We start from the raw sequence: 16,601 nt of genomic DNA, 5'->3' as shown, positions 1-16,601 counted from the left end.
GTGAGGGAACAAGTTATTTCTTCAATAAAAGAGAGTAAATGCTTTGCTATTCAGCTTGATGAGACTATGGATGTCAGTAGTAATTCACAGCTGATGGTGTATGAATACTTTAATAACGTTAATTTAAAGTGGGAAGACTGCATTGCTGTGTCTGTTGATGGAGCTCCAGCTATGTTGGGTCATGTAAGTGGTTTTTCGGCTTTGGCGAGAGAGAATAATCCAAAAATTGAAGTTAACCACTGTATGATCCATTGCCAGGCACTGCTTGTGAAACATTTGGAACCTGCACTGGAAGCCGTCATGCATGATGTTATCAGGGCTGTCAATGTTGTCAAATGACATGCACTAAACACACGACTATTTCGTGAATTATGTAAAGATGGTGAGACTGAATATACAGATCTACTTTATCATACAGAAGTGAGGTGGCTCTCATATGGAAATGTTCTGAACCGAGTGTGGGCTCTCAAAACTGAACTTGATATTTTTCTTGTTGATCAAAAGCATGTTCTCGCTGATAAGTTTACAAACTCCTCGTGGGTTGCATATTTCGCTGATATTTTTGAGTATGAGCATTGAACAAAGAATTGCAAGGAAACAACATCAATATAATTTCAGCCAGAGAAAAGATTTCAGCATTTGGATCAAAGCTTTTATATTGGAGACAGAAAGCAGAACAAAACAAGATAGCTGCCTTTTCAAAGTTAGCTTTGTTTTTGGAAGATTGTGAAAATATTACTTTTGACGACATCAAGAATACAGTTATAAGGCATCTTACCAAACTCAAAGAGCAGTTCTCTGATTACTTTCCAGATCTTGATTCACATACTGTCAGTTGGGTTGTTGTAGATCCCTTTAAATGTGAAATTGCTGATGTACCAGAAGAGCCTCAAGGGTTGGCAGAGGCACTTCTTGAACTTCGATCCAATAGTGAAGCACTAATTGAATTTGAAAACAAAGCAGATTTGTCATATTTTTGGATGTCAATAACTGCAAAGGCTTTCAAAATTGCACATGAGGAGGCAGTCAAAAAGTTGCTGCCTTTTGCAACAACCTACCTTTGCGAACAAGGATTTTCCACTCTAATGAACATGAAAACAAAGCAGAGAAATCGATTGGACCCCCGAGACAGTATCCAAATTGCTCTCTGACATCAAAATGCCCCAATTTTGATGTTATTGTATCAAAAATGAAACATCATTATTTCTCCAAAACCTGAAGTGAAAAAGTTTTCAAAGAAATCCTTTTGTTTCATAATGAGGATATTAATTTATTTTATCGCATTTATTTTATACTTTTTATATTTATAATCGTATTCTCCATATAAATAGATTCAATAAACTTTTTGAATTTAAATAATCTATGACTTTCTCCCTTTCAAATCAAGGGGGTAACGTCAGCGTAAATAAATATATTTTGGGGTAATAGGTAAAAAAGTCGCCCGACCCCTGCTCTAGACTCACTGTTTTCTATCGTAATTCTGATTATACCTGTTCTAAAGTTTCTAATGTCTAGTATCATCCTTGACCGTTTTACACAGCTCCAAGAATTCTCGGAGTTTACCACATGTAAACTCAACTTCCATGAAAGCCCCCCCAACCATCCTATTCACACCTTCCATATAATCAAGTGGTATCCCATAACAGCAGGTTCATATGTTCAGGAGGTGTTAAGTGTGCAACACACCCAGTAAATTCATGAAGAAATTTCTGAGCAGTTATATTTGAAATAAATTTATTATTTATATGCTATTTATTAGAAATAAATAGTCATGAACTGTAACAAAATATTAAGACATTCACAATGTGACTAAATCAAATAAGGTAAGCATTCCCATTGATATATGCGTTGAATAGTCATATATGATGAGAGTGATTCTCTACAAAGAGACTATGCAGAATGATTGATATACAAATTAGTAGCCGGCCTGGTTGGCCGAGTGGTCAGTGTATCCACTCGCCAACCAAAAGGCTGCAGGTTCGAATCCTGCCGTGGGCATGTGGATGTTTGTGATTGTCTGTAAAAAATACTAGTACTGATGATGGGTGGTAGATGGCGTTGGTGTAGGTGAAGATAATAGTTATGATTCTTTGTAGTTGGATTGAGTGGTGGAGACAGCTGTAGAGTAGGTGACCTCCCTCGATGAGTCTTTGCACTCCCTGGAGGTGCTATGTAATAATAATAATAATTCCACTGACACAAGGGAATGTAAATCAATCCCTTGACACAAGGGATTGATATACATTTTTAATGGCTAAAGGCAAATGGAGACTAAGCAGCTGATACACTGGTACACATGCACCAAATGAAATCTGGATGGGAATCAACTGGCTCTCAACAGCTAGGTAGCTTAGTTCTACTCAGTGGATCAGCTGAGATGAGAAGCGAAGCACAATTTCCTGGCAAGTTATTTAACAGGAAAATCCTTCTCAATAATGGGGAACAGTGTTAGATATTTTGTGTACTTTTTTCAAACCAAGAATACTAGGTCAAGTTAAAAATTGTTGAAGATGGTAAATCACATCTGCTTCTTCCAAATTTACATAATGTATACATCTCAGAAATTAGTATATATACATTCTCAGAAATAGAACAGTTTTTTTTTAAATAAATTTATACAAATTTTATTATTTTTTTTAAATAATGTTATCTGATCAGACAGCTGGTAGAAGAGGACTTGAGGATGAAGAACTTGGATGTGGTGACAGCCCAAGACAAAAAGATGTAGAGGAGACTCATCATCAACAGTGACCCCACTTAAGTGGGAGAAGCTGCAGAAGAAGAAAGATCACAGCACACCTCTGCCAATACCACTGCATAACTTTTTGGAAGTTCATAGACCTTTATTATATATCCCTCTTTCTCTTGCTTACCTGTATCTGCGGTTCATACACTTTAATCTGTCCTCATAGTTTACATTCCATAACCCTGATATCAGCTATATAACTGTTCTTTGCACCCCTTCCCTTCCATAGTATCTTTATTCCTTTGGAACTCAGGAGACAAAATCTACACAGTAGTCCAGGTGTAGTCATATCAAGGCCTTGAAAAGAGGCAAAATTACCTCATCCTTATAGATCAATGTTTGTTTCAGCATCACATTATCCTCTGAACTGTACTTGCCTCCTGAATAGTATCTCCACCTTCTTGTGGTGAGGAGCTTATGTGTACCAATGACCCTGAGAGCTATGCCAGCGGTAGCATTACTACTGATAGGGCCACCCTAGCCAGACAGGTCAGAGGAGAGGTGCCAGACTAAGAGATACCCTGGTACGCCTGGTAACCTCTTTTTGTAAAAACAGATACACTCAAAAGCATTCAAAGGAAAAGCAGGATGGATTTATTGGAAATGACAATAGCAAGAATAAGGGTAAATGATTTGGAATAATAGATATATTAAACATTGCTGCATGGAAAGTTAGTGGCTTAGCTAGTAAAGGAACAAAACTCACAAACAGTTAAAAGGAAAAAAAGATGAATATAGCAGCATTAATTAATAAAATATCATTAACTGAAACTAAGAAAAAATTAAAAAAAAAACTTTTGAAATGGGAGATAATGTAATGATAAACAGTGGGGAAGAACAGACTAAAAGAGCAAGTTGTGGTGGAGCTAAAATGATAGATCAAAAATGGAATACCAGAATTAAGAGCTTCATTTTTATTAATGAAAGAATGGCAATTGTGAGACAGAAATTTGAAAGAGGCTATCTAACAGTAATAGGAATATATGCTCCAGAAAAAGGAAAAGAAGAAATTGAAATATTTTACATACACTTAGAAAATCTGATGAAATAATATAATAAAAATGATTATTTAATGTGCTAGAGTAGGGAACCGAAGTATACATGTTGTGGGTAGATATGGAGAACAACATGTAAATCAAATGAAACAAATTGAGAGATTTCTCATCATTTTATGAATTAAAAATCGAACACATATTTCAGAAAAAATGATATCCATAAATACTGTATACTTGGAGCACCAGAGGCTAAGATCATTACTAGGATATATAATCATTAACAAAAAAAAACTATCTTCACAAGTAAGAAACAACAGTTTGTAGAGGCAATGATACTATTCAGATCACTAACTGGTAGTCTCAAAAATAGCAATACAAACAAAATGAAAATCACAAAACCCACAAGAATCTAAAGTAAAGAAAAATGCAGAAACAAACTATAAAACTTACACCTACTCCGGGAAGACAGTATTAGGAATCTATATCAAAACCGACTGAGGTGGTATACTCATCTCAAATTCTTGTTTCTTCTGACATAAATGAAGAAAGATAAATATCAGCAAATTAATAAAACAAACAGTAGAAGAAGTTCTTTGGAACAAAAACAAAGACCAAAGGGGAAAAAAAAGGACTGAAAATTTGGAATGATGAAATAGCAACAGACATAGAAGAAAAACAAAAAATTTACAAGCTATACTTGCAGAAGCAGACAGACACCAGAATCACTAGAAACTTATAAAAATAAATGAAATATCACAGAAGGAAAAAAAATGTAAAAGCTCTCCAATATTCTTGGAATGGATTTATTACTAATATTGAAAATGACCTGCATGGCCATCAAACCATTGCTTATAAATTAATGAAACATTTGAATAAATCAGAAAAAGATGTAACAGATATAAATTTCAGGTATCTCAAAAGAAGAATGGATATAACATTACAAACCACTATGGTATAATCCATCCCTTAGTATCGAAAAAACAGAAAATAAAAATGTAATAGAGGAATACTGTAGATACAGTATACAGTATTATGTTTATTTTGTAGACTAATTAGAGATGAGACTGTAGACTAATTAGAGATGATGAAATTGCAAGCTTTATCAACAACAAAAAATAGAAAAGCAGCAGGAACAGATGGAATTGCCTCTGAGTTAATAACATATAGTGATATCGCTTTATAAGATCCCTCACAACCTGTTAAATAGTTGTTGGATTACCTGCAATATACACCCCAAGAATGGTAAAAGGCATATTAGTCTTAAAGAAGGGAAATTAAGAAATTTATAAGACAGAGGTATTAGCTTATTAAATACAACATATAAACTATATAGTAAAAATTTAAATAAAAAAATTGTCACTATTATTGATAGTTTGTTATTAGAACAGGCTGGATTTAGGAAAGGTTGAAGTTCATTGATGATGTATTCACACTAAAACGACTCACAGAAAAAAAAAAAAAAGATGCGAGTTTAATTTACAGTCTTGCTTATTTAACTTTGACCAAGTTAACAGAAAAAATTACGGAATATAATAAGTAGACTGAAGCTATCCAAAACAGTTATTAAATGCAATTAAAAACCTACATAGCAATACAGCTGCAATCATAAATATCAATGAATACATAGAAGAAATAGAAACAAGGATGTAACTTTTTACAGATGATCTAATAAGGAAGTGGAAATCTTCAGGAAACACACAAAATAAACATCAATCAATGTACAACAGCACACACAATACTTTTTACAGATGATCGAGTAATTATACAAAAATCAGAAGACAAGCTACTGAGGCCCGTTCACCATCTACAACAATTAACTAGTAAATACAATTTTCAAATCTCACTAAAGAAAACTAAAACTATTCTGAGGTAAATATCCCAATCAAATAAAAATAATAATTGAAAACTCAACTCTAGAACAAGTAACATTTTCCACATTTAGCATGTGACATAATATTTGATATAAATAATGATATAGACAATAAGTTACCATTTTCAAGCAATCTGTGGTACTATAAGACGAATAACACAAAGCAAAACAAGGAAGAAAACAATCAAAATTTTATAAAGTGATGGCAGTACCAGAAGTACTTTATTTGTCAGAAAGTTGGATAGAGAGAAAAACAGATGAAAGTAGAATACAAAAAGCAGCTAAAGGATACAAGAATGGATAGAATACGAAATCTAATAACATTTAATATAGAAAATTCCTTCCTAATTTCATCATTTTGTATTCTGTCCAAGAATGGACAGAATACAAAATGATGAAATTAGGAAGGAATTATAAATACAAGCAATACATGATTAAAATCAAACACCATCGAATTGGAGAAAAAATGTACAATAGAATGGAGTAGGGAAGGCTACCAAAAGAAGTCAAGTATAAACCAAAGGGGGAAAAAAAAAGAGACATAAGACCTAGAAAGTCCTTAGAATGTCGAAACAAGCTTTTAGTCTATATCTTGATAGAAGAAGACTGTACTTGCAATCTTTGCTATATGATCTTGGAACTTAACTTCTTACCCACCCTAACTACAAGATCCCTAAACCTCAGTGTCTCTAAGCAAAACTCCACCAATATAATATGCTGTTAGAAATCTCATCACACCCCAGAGTGCATAGCTTTATGCTTAGTAACAGTGAAATGACAACCATCATCATTTGCCTATTCCAGCTTAGTAACATTCCTTGATTTCCTGCTATCTTTGAATCATCAGCAGACAATTTATCTCCTGTCAGGTTGAAACAGATTGAAACAATGGTCCAAGAACTGATTCCTGGGAAACAACATTGGTCACCCTAAATCTGGCAGACTAACATGCACATATACCTTTCGTACCTGTCTGTCAGCCACTCTCTTATCCAAGTTAATAACTTATATTACAATCCTATATCCTCTAATAACAATAGCCTTTCATGTAGTATCTTGTGAAATACCTCAGCAAAGTCCAACAGCATTGCAGATAAATTTCATTCTTCCAACTCAGCTGTAAACCCATGCTGTTCCTTGAGGTACACCTTGTCTGCTAACCCATTTCCTTATGCAAGGTCTTACCAACTTTTCTAAATCAACACCACCACTATTCTAGAGATGCTGATATCAGTTTCTGCACAACTATTGTATAAGACAACCATTCATTCTTTCCATTCTTGTGGGATCTTTTCTGAGCTAAGACTCAAATTACACCACCAATTACAACACCATCCTAAATCTGGCAGACTAACATGCCCATATACCTTTGATACCTGTCTGTCAGCCACCCTCTTATCCAAGTTAATAACTTATATTCTAATCCTATATCCTTTAATAACAATAGCCTTTCATGAGGTCCATCTAATTCAGGGTCCACCTAATTCAGCTGAATATTCCTTTAGCATACATGCTGAGATCTGTCCTTATTGCCAAATTTTAGTTCAGGTTATGCAACAGCTCTTGAACTTGCTCTATTTATTTATCCAATGTAGTGTTAGTACTGTGCACCTGTTGCATGCACCAGGTTAACAGATGCTAGTAAAATCAGCACTTATTATTAGAACAAACACATCTGCTTCTGACAAACATATAATCTGCATCCAGTAAAGTTTTTTCACTTTCATTCTTTCTTTTGCTTATAGCAATGAAATTCTTTAGGTTGCCTTTAGCCAGCATGGCCAATTTCTTTTCATACTCCAACTCTGTTTTGCTTCCAGCTTTATACAATACTCTTATAAAACTTTTCTGACCTGCTCACCATTATATAACTCCCTTTCATGTCTCAAAATATTTCTTCCTCATCATCATATGGATCTCTTACTTCATAAGGATAGACATCCATTTCACTCCAACTCTATTTGTTCTTCAAATTCTGGGGAGACGTTCAGATACTGAATCATTTAAGCATCTGTACACGTAGGTTTCTGTGGTTAAACAGTTCTGTGGGAAGTTTTCGGTATTGAGACCACATTGTAATATAAATAAGGAGTTTATTTTTATTGCTTTAATACCACTGAATCAAACAAAATATTCACCTGCGTGTGTCATTAATTATAGCTTTGCAATTCAGTAAGTAACTTTTTCTCCTTGGCTCTTTCCAAGTCAGTGCAGCAAAATCAATATCACCAACTGGTGACAAAACAGTCATATCCTTAGCTGAGACTCCTTCCAATGTAATGATCAAATCTAATACTCTTTGACCATGAGTTCCTCCTTTTGCATACTACCTGAGAAAGCCATCACAACAGTTCAATAAATTCTCCATTCTTATGAGTTTCACTTCTACCTAATCGACATCTGGATAATTTAATTCACCCATAATGATCTCATTTAATAATACCTATCCTACAAAGATAATCTATCAACGCATTTCATCTATCAGAGTAACGACTCTGTATAACACCCAACAATATATTTGATTAACAGGGAAAGCAACTCAAATACCACACTTTCCCTTATTCCACTGAAAACCACTGGACCCGACTTACATGTCTCTATCCTTTTGGGCTGTTGATGCAGTGCTGCCAATTATCAATGACATCACTTATTGCCATCATCCTCCACTGATATCCCTAGAAACATATCAACTGTCTGACAGACATGTGACTTCACTAAAAGAGGATAGAATAGATACTTTGTCATTACCAATGTGTTTGGTTAAACATGTTTTAAACTTTTTACAAACGATTACTGCATCAAAGTAACACTAAAAAAATAAATAAAAATACTCCATAACCCTATCTGTAACAGTATCCCACTATGGTACAAATGTCTGAATTATTTTACTGCATGTTGTGAGGACCATACTGCTTACTAGTGGCTTAAAATGACTTGAAGCATACTATTTGTCTTTAGAGCAGAGATTTCAGGTTATATAACTTTTAGCCGATTCAGAGTACTTACATGCTAGAAGTTCATTTCTTTCATGGATAGAATGATCATAATTCACTATGACTAACCTTACATTACAACCAACAATTACATGCTTTTGATTTGCTATGTAAAATACATTTACCTCTAGGTGATGTTGCTTCATCCAAAGAATTATGGGAATCTCTGTATGCCGAAGTACCAAACTATAAAAAAAAATATATGTATTAAATATATATATATATATATATATATGCACTTTAGTATTTTTATTTAGTACATATCTTTTTATTATTCTTATTAAACCTCAACGAGTCAAACACTCATCACGGGAGGACCCACTATTATACACACAGTTTATCATACCATGCCTTAAATATATTTATAGCCTTGGACAATGCATTCCCATCACTCTTCATGCAAGAATACTTGCTCCTCACCCGCTTTCACACCTTCCTTATACGGCTTCCAGGGATGACCTCTTGTCTCCCCATATTCCTCCCATTCTATGCAAAACCTCCTCCACTTTAATCTGGTAATAACCCCTTAACAACTTACATGCCTCAATCATGCCCCCCCCCCCCATTTTCCTACTATCTACAAGTTTCTGCAAATTGCATTTTCTTAATCTGACTTCATATTAACACTCCAGAGACCAGAAACGACCTTACTCAATCAGCTCTGGACCCTTTGCAATACATCATCTTTTTGAAAATCAGGTGACCAAATATGTACACATTAATCTGTATGTGGCCTGATCAAAGCATTCTGCAATGGAACCATAATATCTTTAGTTCATATCAGTGCCCTCTGCATCAACCCATAATCCACTACTGTCCTCACAATTTTAGCAATATGTCTGCAGAAGTTTGAGAGACACGATCACTCCGAGGTCTCATTTCCTCTAATTCTTCTAAGATATTTCCACCAATTGTGTATTCTACATTCCATCTTTGGTTCTCAAATTTAAAAACCTTACACTCTGCAACACTGAACTCACCTCACTTGCTTGCCAATTCATCCTGTGCATTCAAGTCTTCTTGACAAGCTACAGCATCCACTCTGCTCCTCACAGTTCTCCCAAACTTTACATCATCTGCAAACAACTGCATATCACCATTCAGACCTCTCCCAATCTCATTAACATAGAAGTTAAACAGCAATGGTCCTAAAACAGACTCTTGGTGCACACCACTAGTGACTTTCCTCTTCTGAGACATTGCTCCTCCATAGACAACTTGCTGATACCTATCAGAAAGTCAATAACCAATCCAGCACACTAATCTACTATCTAGGCCCATCCATTCCAGTTTAATTACCAGCTTTTTATGTGGCAATTTATCGAATGGCTTTGCAAAATCTAAATATACCACTGTGTATGCATCATCCTTATCCAATGTTGAATGCTAAAACATGATCGTTCCTTAAAAAACCTATGCTGATCATCAAAGAATGTTAGCCGGTGTCAACACAATTCTGAATCTTTCTCCTGGCTAACCTCCCTAGCACTTTAACCACAATTCCATACATACAGACTGGCCTATAATTCAAAGCCTTATCTTATACCAAACTATAAAAACACTCATCTCACACACTAATTCTTATCACCTCCTTTATGTAATAGGTCAATTTTTCCCTTGGAACTTGCCCAAGTGCAAGATTTGTGTTAAAAAGATACATGTCAAAGCTGTTGTTAATCCCCTGAAACATTCCCTCAGTACATGTGGTGAAATGTCATAAAGTCCCACAGCCTTATTAACATCAACTTTATTCAATTCCTCATATACTTCCTATTCACTTACTAACAGTTCCTCCACCTCCCTTCCCACTGTATTCAAGTTCTGCATGATGTCATATTTACAAGAATGAAATACCTTTATGAATTGCTCATTAAATACATCAAATAAATCATCTGCAGTGGCTATCATTCCACTAATCAATGTCATCCTTCCATAATCAATCTTTCTTCTACTGGCCAGGTATCAAAATAACTCAGGTTTTTTTTTTTTTTTTTTTAAGCCTCATCAAATAACTACTTATTTGGTAGCCACATTTTTTTTATATAGATATTATTGTAAATTTGCAATATTCAAATACTGCAGACTATTATTATTATCAATAGAAATAAATACAATGAATGGATGATTTATTCAACAGAATATTGGATTAATCTGCATAAATAGTTATTCAAAACAATGTGGATAACATGGTTCTTAAATTTGTAGCTTCATTAGGAATTTGATTTTTCTCACAAACACACTGTTGTTCGCACCTTTCATTTAACAGATACATTCCTACTTTTGAAGAAATGCTTCCACTACAGAATTTCATTACCATGTACCCTTTTTATTTGGCATCTCCAGGGAGTCCAAAGACTCACTGAGGGAGGACACCTGCTCTACAACTCTGTCTCCATCAGTGGCGGCCGGTAAAAATTTTAAGTGGGGGTGCTGCATATACAAAAAAAAAAATCTTAATCAGTAGCCAATCTATTAATAAATAAATTTACATATTAAAAAATTGCTTTATTAAAAATATTTCACCCTCACCACAAACAAACACCAATAATAAAAGTTTCGTATCTCACAGAAATAACGTGCACAAGCATACGATACACTGCCCAAACGAACAGTGGAGGAATGACTTGTAATGTGCAATCACAAGTGCAAACGAATATCGGCGAGACTGGCTGCGATTGGTCGAAAACGTGATAATTCCGACACTGCATTAGATCGCAGTGTATTTCTTTCATAATCTAAAGTGTTAATTGAACAATTCCAGTTATTAACTATTCAGTCACTGTCAAAACATAAGCTGTAACTTTTAACATGTTGTATTGCATTTATATAATGTTGTGAGCATTGTTATTATTTATGAACACAAACAAAATTTAATTTTTTTTCATTTTTTCCTTGGGGGTGCTGCAGTGTCACAGTGCTTATGTATGAGCCGCCACTAGGGTTGCCACCTTTTGGTAAGTCCAAAGAGGGACACACTTATCGAATATGAAAGTCTTCCTCTCCTCTAAATGTATAAAATGAAAAAGCCAAAGTTGAATATGTAATTCTAACCTTATAAAAAATTAAAAGATTGAATACATTGGTACCGGTATTAGTGATTTAATAATATTTGTATTTTAAATATATAAGTTGTCCCACTTAGGTGTAATTCAGGATGCTGAAAATTTTCTTAAAATTCAGGATGTCCCACCTAATTCGGGACAGGTGGCAACCTTAGCCGCCACTGGTCTCCACCAACTGACAGCAACCACACCAACGCCATCTACTGCCAACCACCACAACTAGTATTTCCACAGACAATCACAAACATCCATGCCCATGGTGGAATTCGAACCAGCAGCCTTTTGGTTGGAGAGTAGATACACTTACCACTTGGCCAGCCAAGCTAGCAAATGTTATTTGTTATTACAGTTCAGAAAATACTTCCCAGTCCTGAAAATATTTCAGGTGCAAACTTTGTTTGTTTACACTTGGATAAAGGATTAAACCAAATATATAATTGGTAGCATAGCCAAGTGAAAAAATTTCCATCAGTTTAATAACTTACTTGGAACTTCAAATATCATTAGTACCCAACTGCTGAAGTTTGTGGAGAAAGAGGTTAAGGATTTCCTTATCCTTATAATAGGTTCCACCTATTAATGGAAAGAAGGTCAGTACCAGAATGATGTAGCAATTTTAGCAGAGCATAGGAACCCTCGTACAGCATAGCAATTGTCAATTTCCTGCAAAAAAAATTAAAAAACCAATGCAAAGAGCAACATACTAAGAGAAACCTTGCTTAACTTAGTTGTATTGGCATAGGCTTCTATAATGATGGCTAGCAGCCTTTTACCCACACCAGTTTGCCGAAGGATGTGGAACAGAAAGGGATCATCATCACAAACCATGGGCTCACTACCCGTTGGTGTCCGATGCTTCCTTCACTATCTTCTCCCACCTTTCTTTGTTCAGCGCAGTGTTGCAGTTTCTGTACACCCATTCCACACCAGTAATTTATGTTGTCTATCCATTCTCTGTATGGGTTACCTCTTCTCTGTTTATACCATCCATAATACCAAACATGAATGTCTATCTTCTGGTCCTCACTCATTCTCAGATATATCCAAATAATTGCAGCTTCTGTTTTATAATCTTCTGCATTAGATTCTCCTTTGGTTGTATCTTCCGACAGAGCTCTTCATCTGTGATTTTCTGTACCCATCCTATTCTTAGAATCTTCCTCTAACAAGTTCTTTCAAATGCCAATATTCCTTTTCTTGAGTACTTATTCATTACCCACATTTCAGATCCATACAGTATACTGCTGAAGATGCATGTTTCCAGTACTCATTTTTGTTTGCAGGCTGATCACTTTACTTTTCCAGATGTTATCCATAGCCTTCAGATTTGTTCTTCCCTTTGCAATCCTGATCTTTATTTCTTTTTTACAGCCCAAATCATATGTCATTTTACTTCCCAAATATGTGAATTGTTCTACATATTCTATATCAATTTCATCCACTTGTATCTTTTGTTTCATGTTCTTCTCACCAAATACCATTGTCTATGTTTTTTACAAGTTCATAAATTCAAATCTCTTTCCTTTTTCATTTAACAGTTTCAATGTTCTTTTGTAGTTCTCTTTCGTCTTCTTCAATTATAACAATGTCATCTTCATATCTCAGATTGTTAATTCTCATCCCATGTATTCCTTTTGCATCGTCCTTCATTTTATTCATTGCTCTTTCTAAATGTGCGATGAAAATGCTTGGTGATATTGAGTCCTCATGTCTAGTACCGCTGCTTGTTTTAAACCATTTCCCCAAATCATCACCTATTCTAACTGCTGCAATTGCATTCTTATAAACATCTTTTAATAACAGAAATGATTGCTAGATGTTATCAAATGCTTCAGAAAGATCTACCAAAAGTACTGCAATCGGCTTCTTTTCACATTAACTAGGCAGAAACAGATTAAATTCTACTGCTCTGCCTGGAACTCCACACATCTGTGTGCTTTTGATTATATATCTCGTTTCTACTTTTAGCCTGTTATTGATAATGTAGAAAAATATCTTATATTATTAGATAGAGAAATAAGCCTCCACCTGTTGATTAAGTTATGATCTCTATGAGGTTTTGGAATGAGGATTGTGTGGCTTGCAACAAATTCACCTGGTATGTGAAAATGTAGAGAGAAAAGAATTGAACAGTATAAATAGAATGGGAAGAATAAAATCCCAGGCCTCACAATAAAGTTCTAACCCTAGAGCATCAGGTCCCAGGAATTTTCTTGTTTGCAGTTCTTTATAGGTGTGGTAACTTCAGCTGCTGTAATGGATGTGAAGAGGAAAAGCATTAATGTTGCAAAAGATATATCCCACAGTACTATTATCTTCAAATTGATTTTTATAGTGTTTCTGAAAAGAGTGAAAGATGTCTTGCATAAGTGCTTTCTTCACAGAATGAATTAGTGAACTGTTTAATGAAGAATGTAGCTAAAGGATTATATATTTAGTGCTGCTGTATTCTTATTTTAAAATTTCTTTTTTCCACTTGTTTTTGACTTTCCAGTTGATGTTGCTACATTCTATGCTATTTTGTTGGTTTGCTATGAACTAGCTTCTCTCTATCTACAGGTCTTTCAACTTTATTTTGAGGAAGAGTTCCCTTCTCCACTTCAATCATATCCTGTTTTACTGCTTGTTTGAATTTTGGCCATGTATTCCAGTTCCAGGTAACATTATTCTAGTTTGAATAGAAGATTTAAAGTTTGCTTGAAAAGATCAATAGGAAATTTGGTGGAATTCTCCATGGTCCAGAACTGTTCTCTACTTGTTCCATGAACTGGAATTTAAGGGAAGAAGAAATATAAATTCAATAAAAATATAAACCAACAGCTTAATTTGCGTATGAATTAAATTGTGAATCCTCTGTATGTCTACTACTTGAGCATTATCAAGGAATATTTTTAACTGTGCATATCCTACTTTTCCATTTCTGGGGTGTCCTATTTTTTCTGATGTGGGGTTTTCAATACATTCTAGTCTCCAGCTGCTATGATGTAATGTAGAATTTTTGTTCCAATTGTTCGAATGGATGGAGTATGAACATTTAGAAACCTCATTAGACATCCACAGTATTTCTAGCCTATCATCAAGATTCAGCATTCTGCATCCCTTTAGATATTACAGAATGACCTGGGGGAGGGGGGTCAGAATAAGAAACCCCCCCCTAGCACTGCCTTGTTAAATATTTTAAACTTGTTAAAGTTCTTTTTATATCTGCAAAATAATGTTTTTAAGAGAACTAAAACCTGATATTATGGCTCTTTTGTGCAAGGTGAGTGAAGAAAGGTGTTCCATGGACTGGGTTGTTCCACACCCACAATTATCTGGTCCAGTGAGGTAGCCCCATTTGATGAGGTTTTGTTTGCAGCGTCTGTCATTCGAAGTCTGTTATGGCTTTTCCAGCCCAAGTGGGCACCACATGGAAGATGTTCAGTTGTTGGAATACCAGTATTATACATCTTTCCATCAGAAAATGAAAGAAAATGCAGCTTCTTCTTTAACTGGGCTCAAATCCTCATACATTTCATGAGGCAATGCAGAAGGAAGACATGATTAGCGAACAGTAACTAATAAGTCTAACTTCTAGATTTTGGATAAACCTATGAAGTCTTCCATCTGTGAAGGAGAACTTCATAGGTTTATCCAAAATCTGCAGCATGATATCATGCATCTTCTGAACTCTTTTCCAGGATTTTACAATTGATTGCAATTATTTCAATATCATAGCACTATTCTTTACTTGGAAGAGAGTTATTTTCTTTTAATAGAGATGGCAATCATACTGAAAAAACTTTGCATCAGTGAACTTTATAATTTTTTTTCTTTAATTATATCCCTCTTTCTCTTTATCAGCATGAGATAGTTCCTTATATTTCACTCTCTCTTCTAAGCCTGAGGAATCTTTATTTGACAATTCACAACCTTCTCCATCCTTACATTTTTGATTTCTTTTAGATCACTCTTTTTTTTTAGTTTGTCTTTTAATATTTTTGTTTATTCTCAATTGATTTTTTTTTATTAATTAATCTTTTCTTTTTTGATGATCTCATCTGGATATTAAGTTCTTTTGGATGTCTTACTTTTGTTTCCTCTTTTCTGATTTCTTAAATAACAGTTTCATGTGTTTACATTTGGTCTTGTATCTGTCCAGTTGTTATACTAGATTCATTATTAATTTTATCTAATGTTGTTCCATCCATATCTGACAAGGAAAGTGCTCCTGCTGGTCTGGAATATTTGGGCTAATTTCTGGCTGATACTGTAATGCATACTTTTGGAATTTTACTAAGTAGAGTTTGTTTGAAAGTATCCTCTTTACTAGACTGTACTGGAAGATCCAGAAACTTTCTTATATTCCTCTTATATATATTCCTCTCCAATGTATATGCTGTTCTAATAGGCTCAACCCATGATCCTACTCTTTTGGCAAAAGTTCTAAAAGGACAAGTAGTAGTAGTGATAAGACTATTACACTTTTTTATAAAATCTTTATCAAGTAGCTTTATTTTTATCCTCCTACATGTTTCGCCAATCTGTTTCTATTGGCATCCTCAGGGAATACAAATCAGTAAGCACAAAATGAAGGTTACAGACTAGGTTATAACCTAGTCTGTAAATACTCCTACAAATACTGGACGTTACCTCCATTTCAACTCAGCTCATCACATAGCTCAGAAACTTAGCATTATCCATAGTCTCAAGAAAAGAGCTATACAGTATACGACAGACAAGGATGACCTACTAACGGAATTAACCACAATATCCAGAGAACTTTCTTTAAATGGTTACCCTAAAAGACTCTATAACAAGATTCTATTTACTGATATACCACATCGACAACGTGATGACGTCCAATACATCAGTACAATTACAATTCCTTTTGTCAACAACCTTTCCAAAAAATTAGCTAACCTTTTAAAACCATACAAGATCAGAGTGGCATTC

At 34.7% G+C, this 16,601-nt stretch overlaps 1 protein-coding gene across 2 annotated transcripts in view; it reads right to left on the bottom strand.

Annotated features, from left to right (window-relative positions):
* The window catches only part of lqf (epsin homolog lqf), a 310,461-nt gene that overhangs the window by 147,208 nt on the left and 146,652 nt on the right, over positions 1 to 16,601 (bottom strand). For both annotated transcript variants that reach the window (XM_090403527.1, XM_090403528.1), the window contains one exon: positions 8,730 to 8,790. In XM_090403527.1, the coding sequence (XP_090259653.1) occupies positions 8,730 to 8,790 (61 nt within the window). The remainder of the gene's footprint in view (positions 1 to 8,729; positions 8,791 to 16,601) is intronic.

The sequence above is a fragment of the Typopeltis vanoorti genome, chromosome 14 (assembly GCF_054136105.1).
Source record: "Typopeltis vanoorti isolate ZY-2024b chromosome 14, IOZ_Tvanoo_1.0, whole genome shotgun sequence".
Classification (NCBI taxonomy): Eukaryota; Metazoa; Arthropoda; class Arachnida; order Uropygi; family Thelyphonidae; genus Typopeltis; species Typopeltis vanoorti.
The sequence above is the reverse complement of the archived record's forward strand: the minus strand, read 5'-3'. Positions and strand labels throughout refer to the sequence as shown.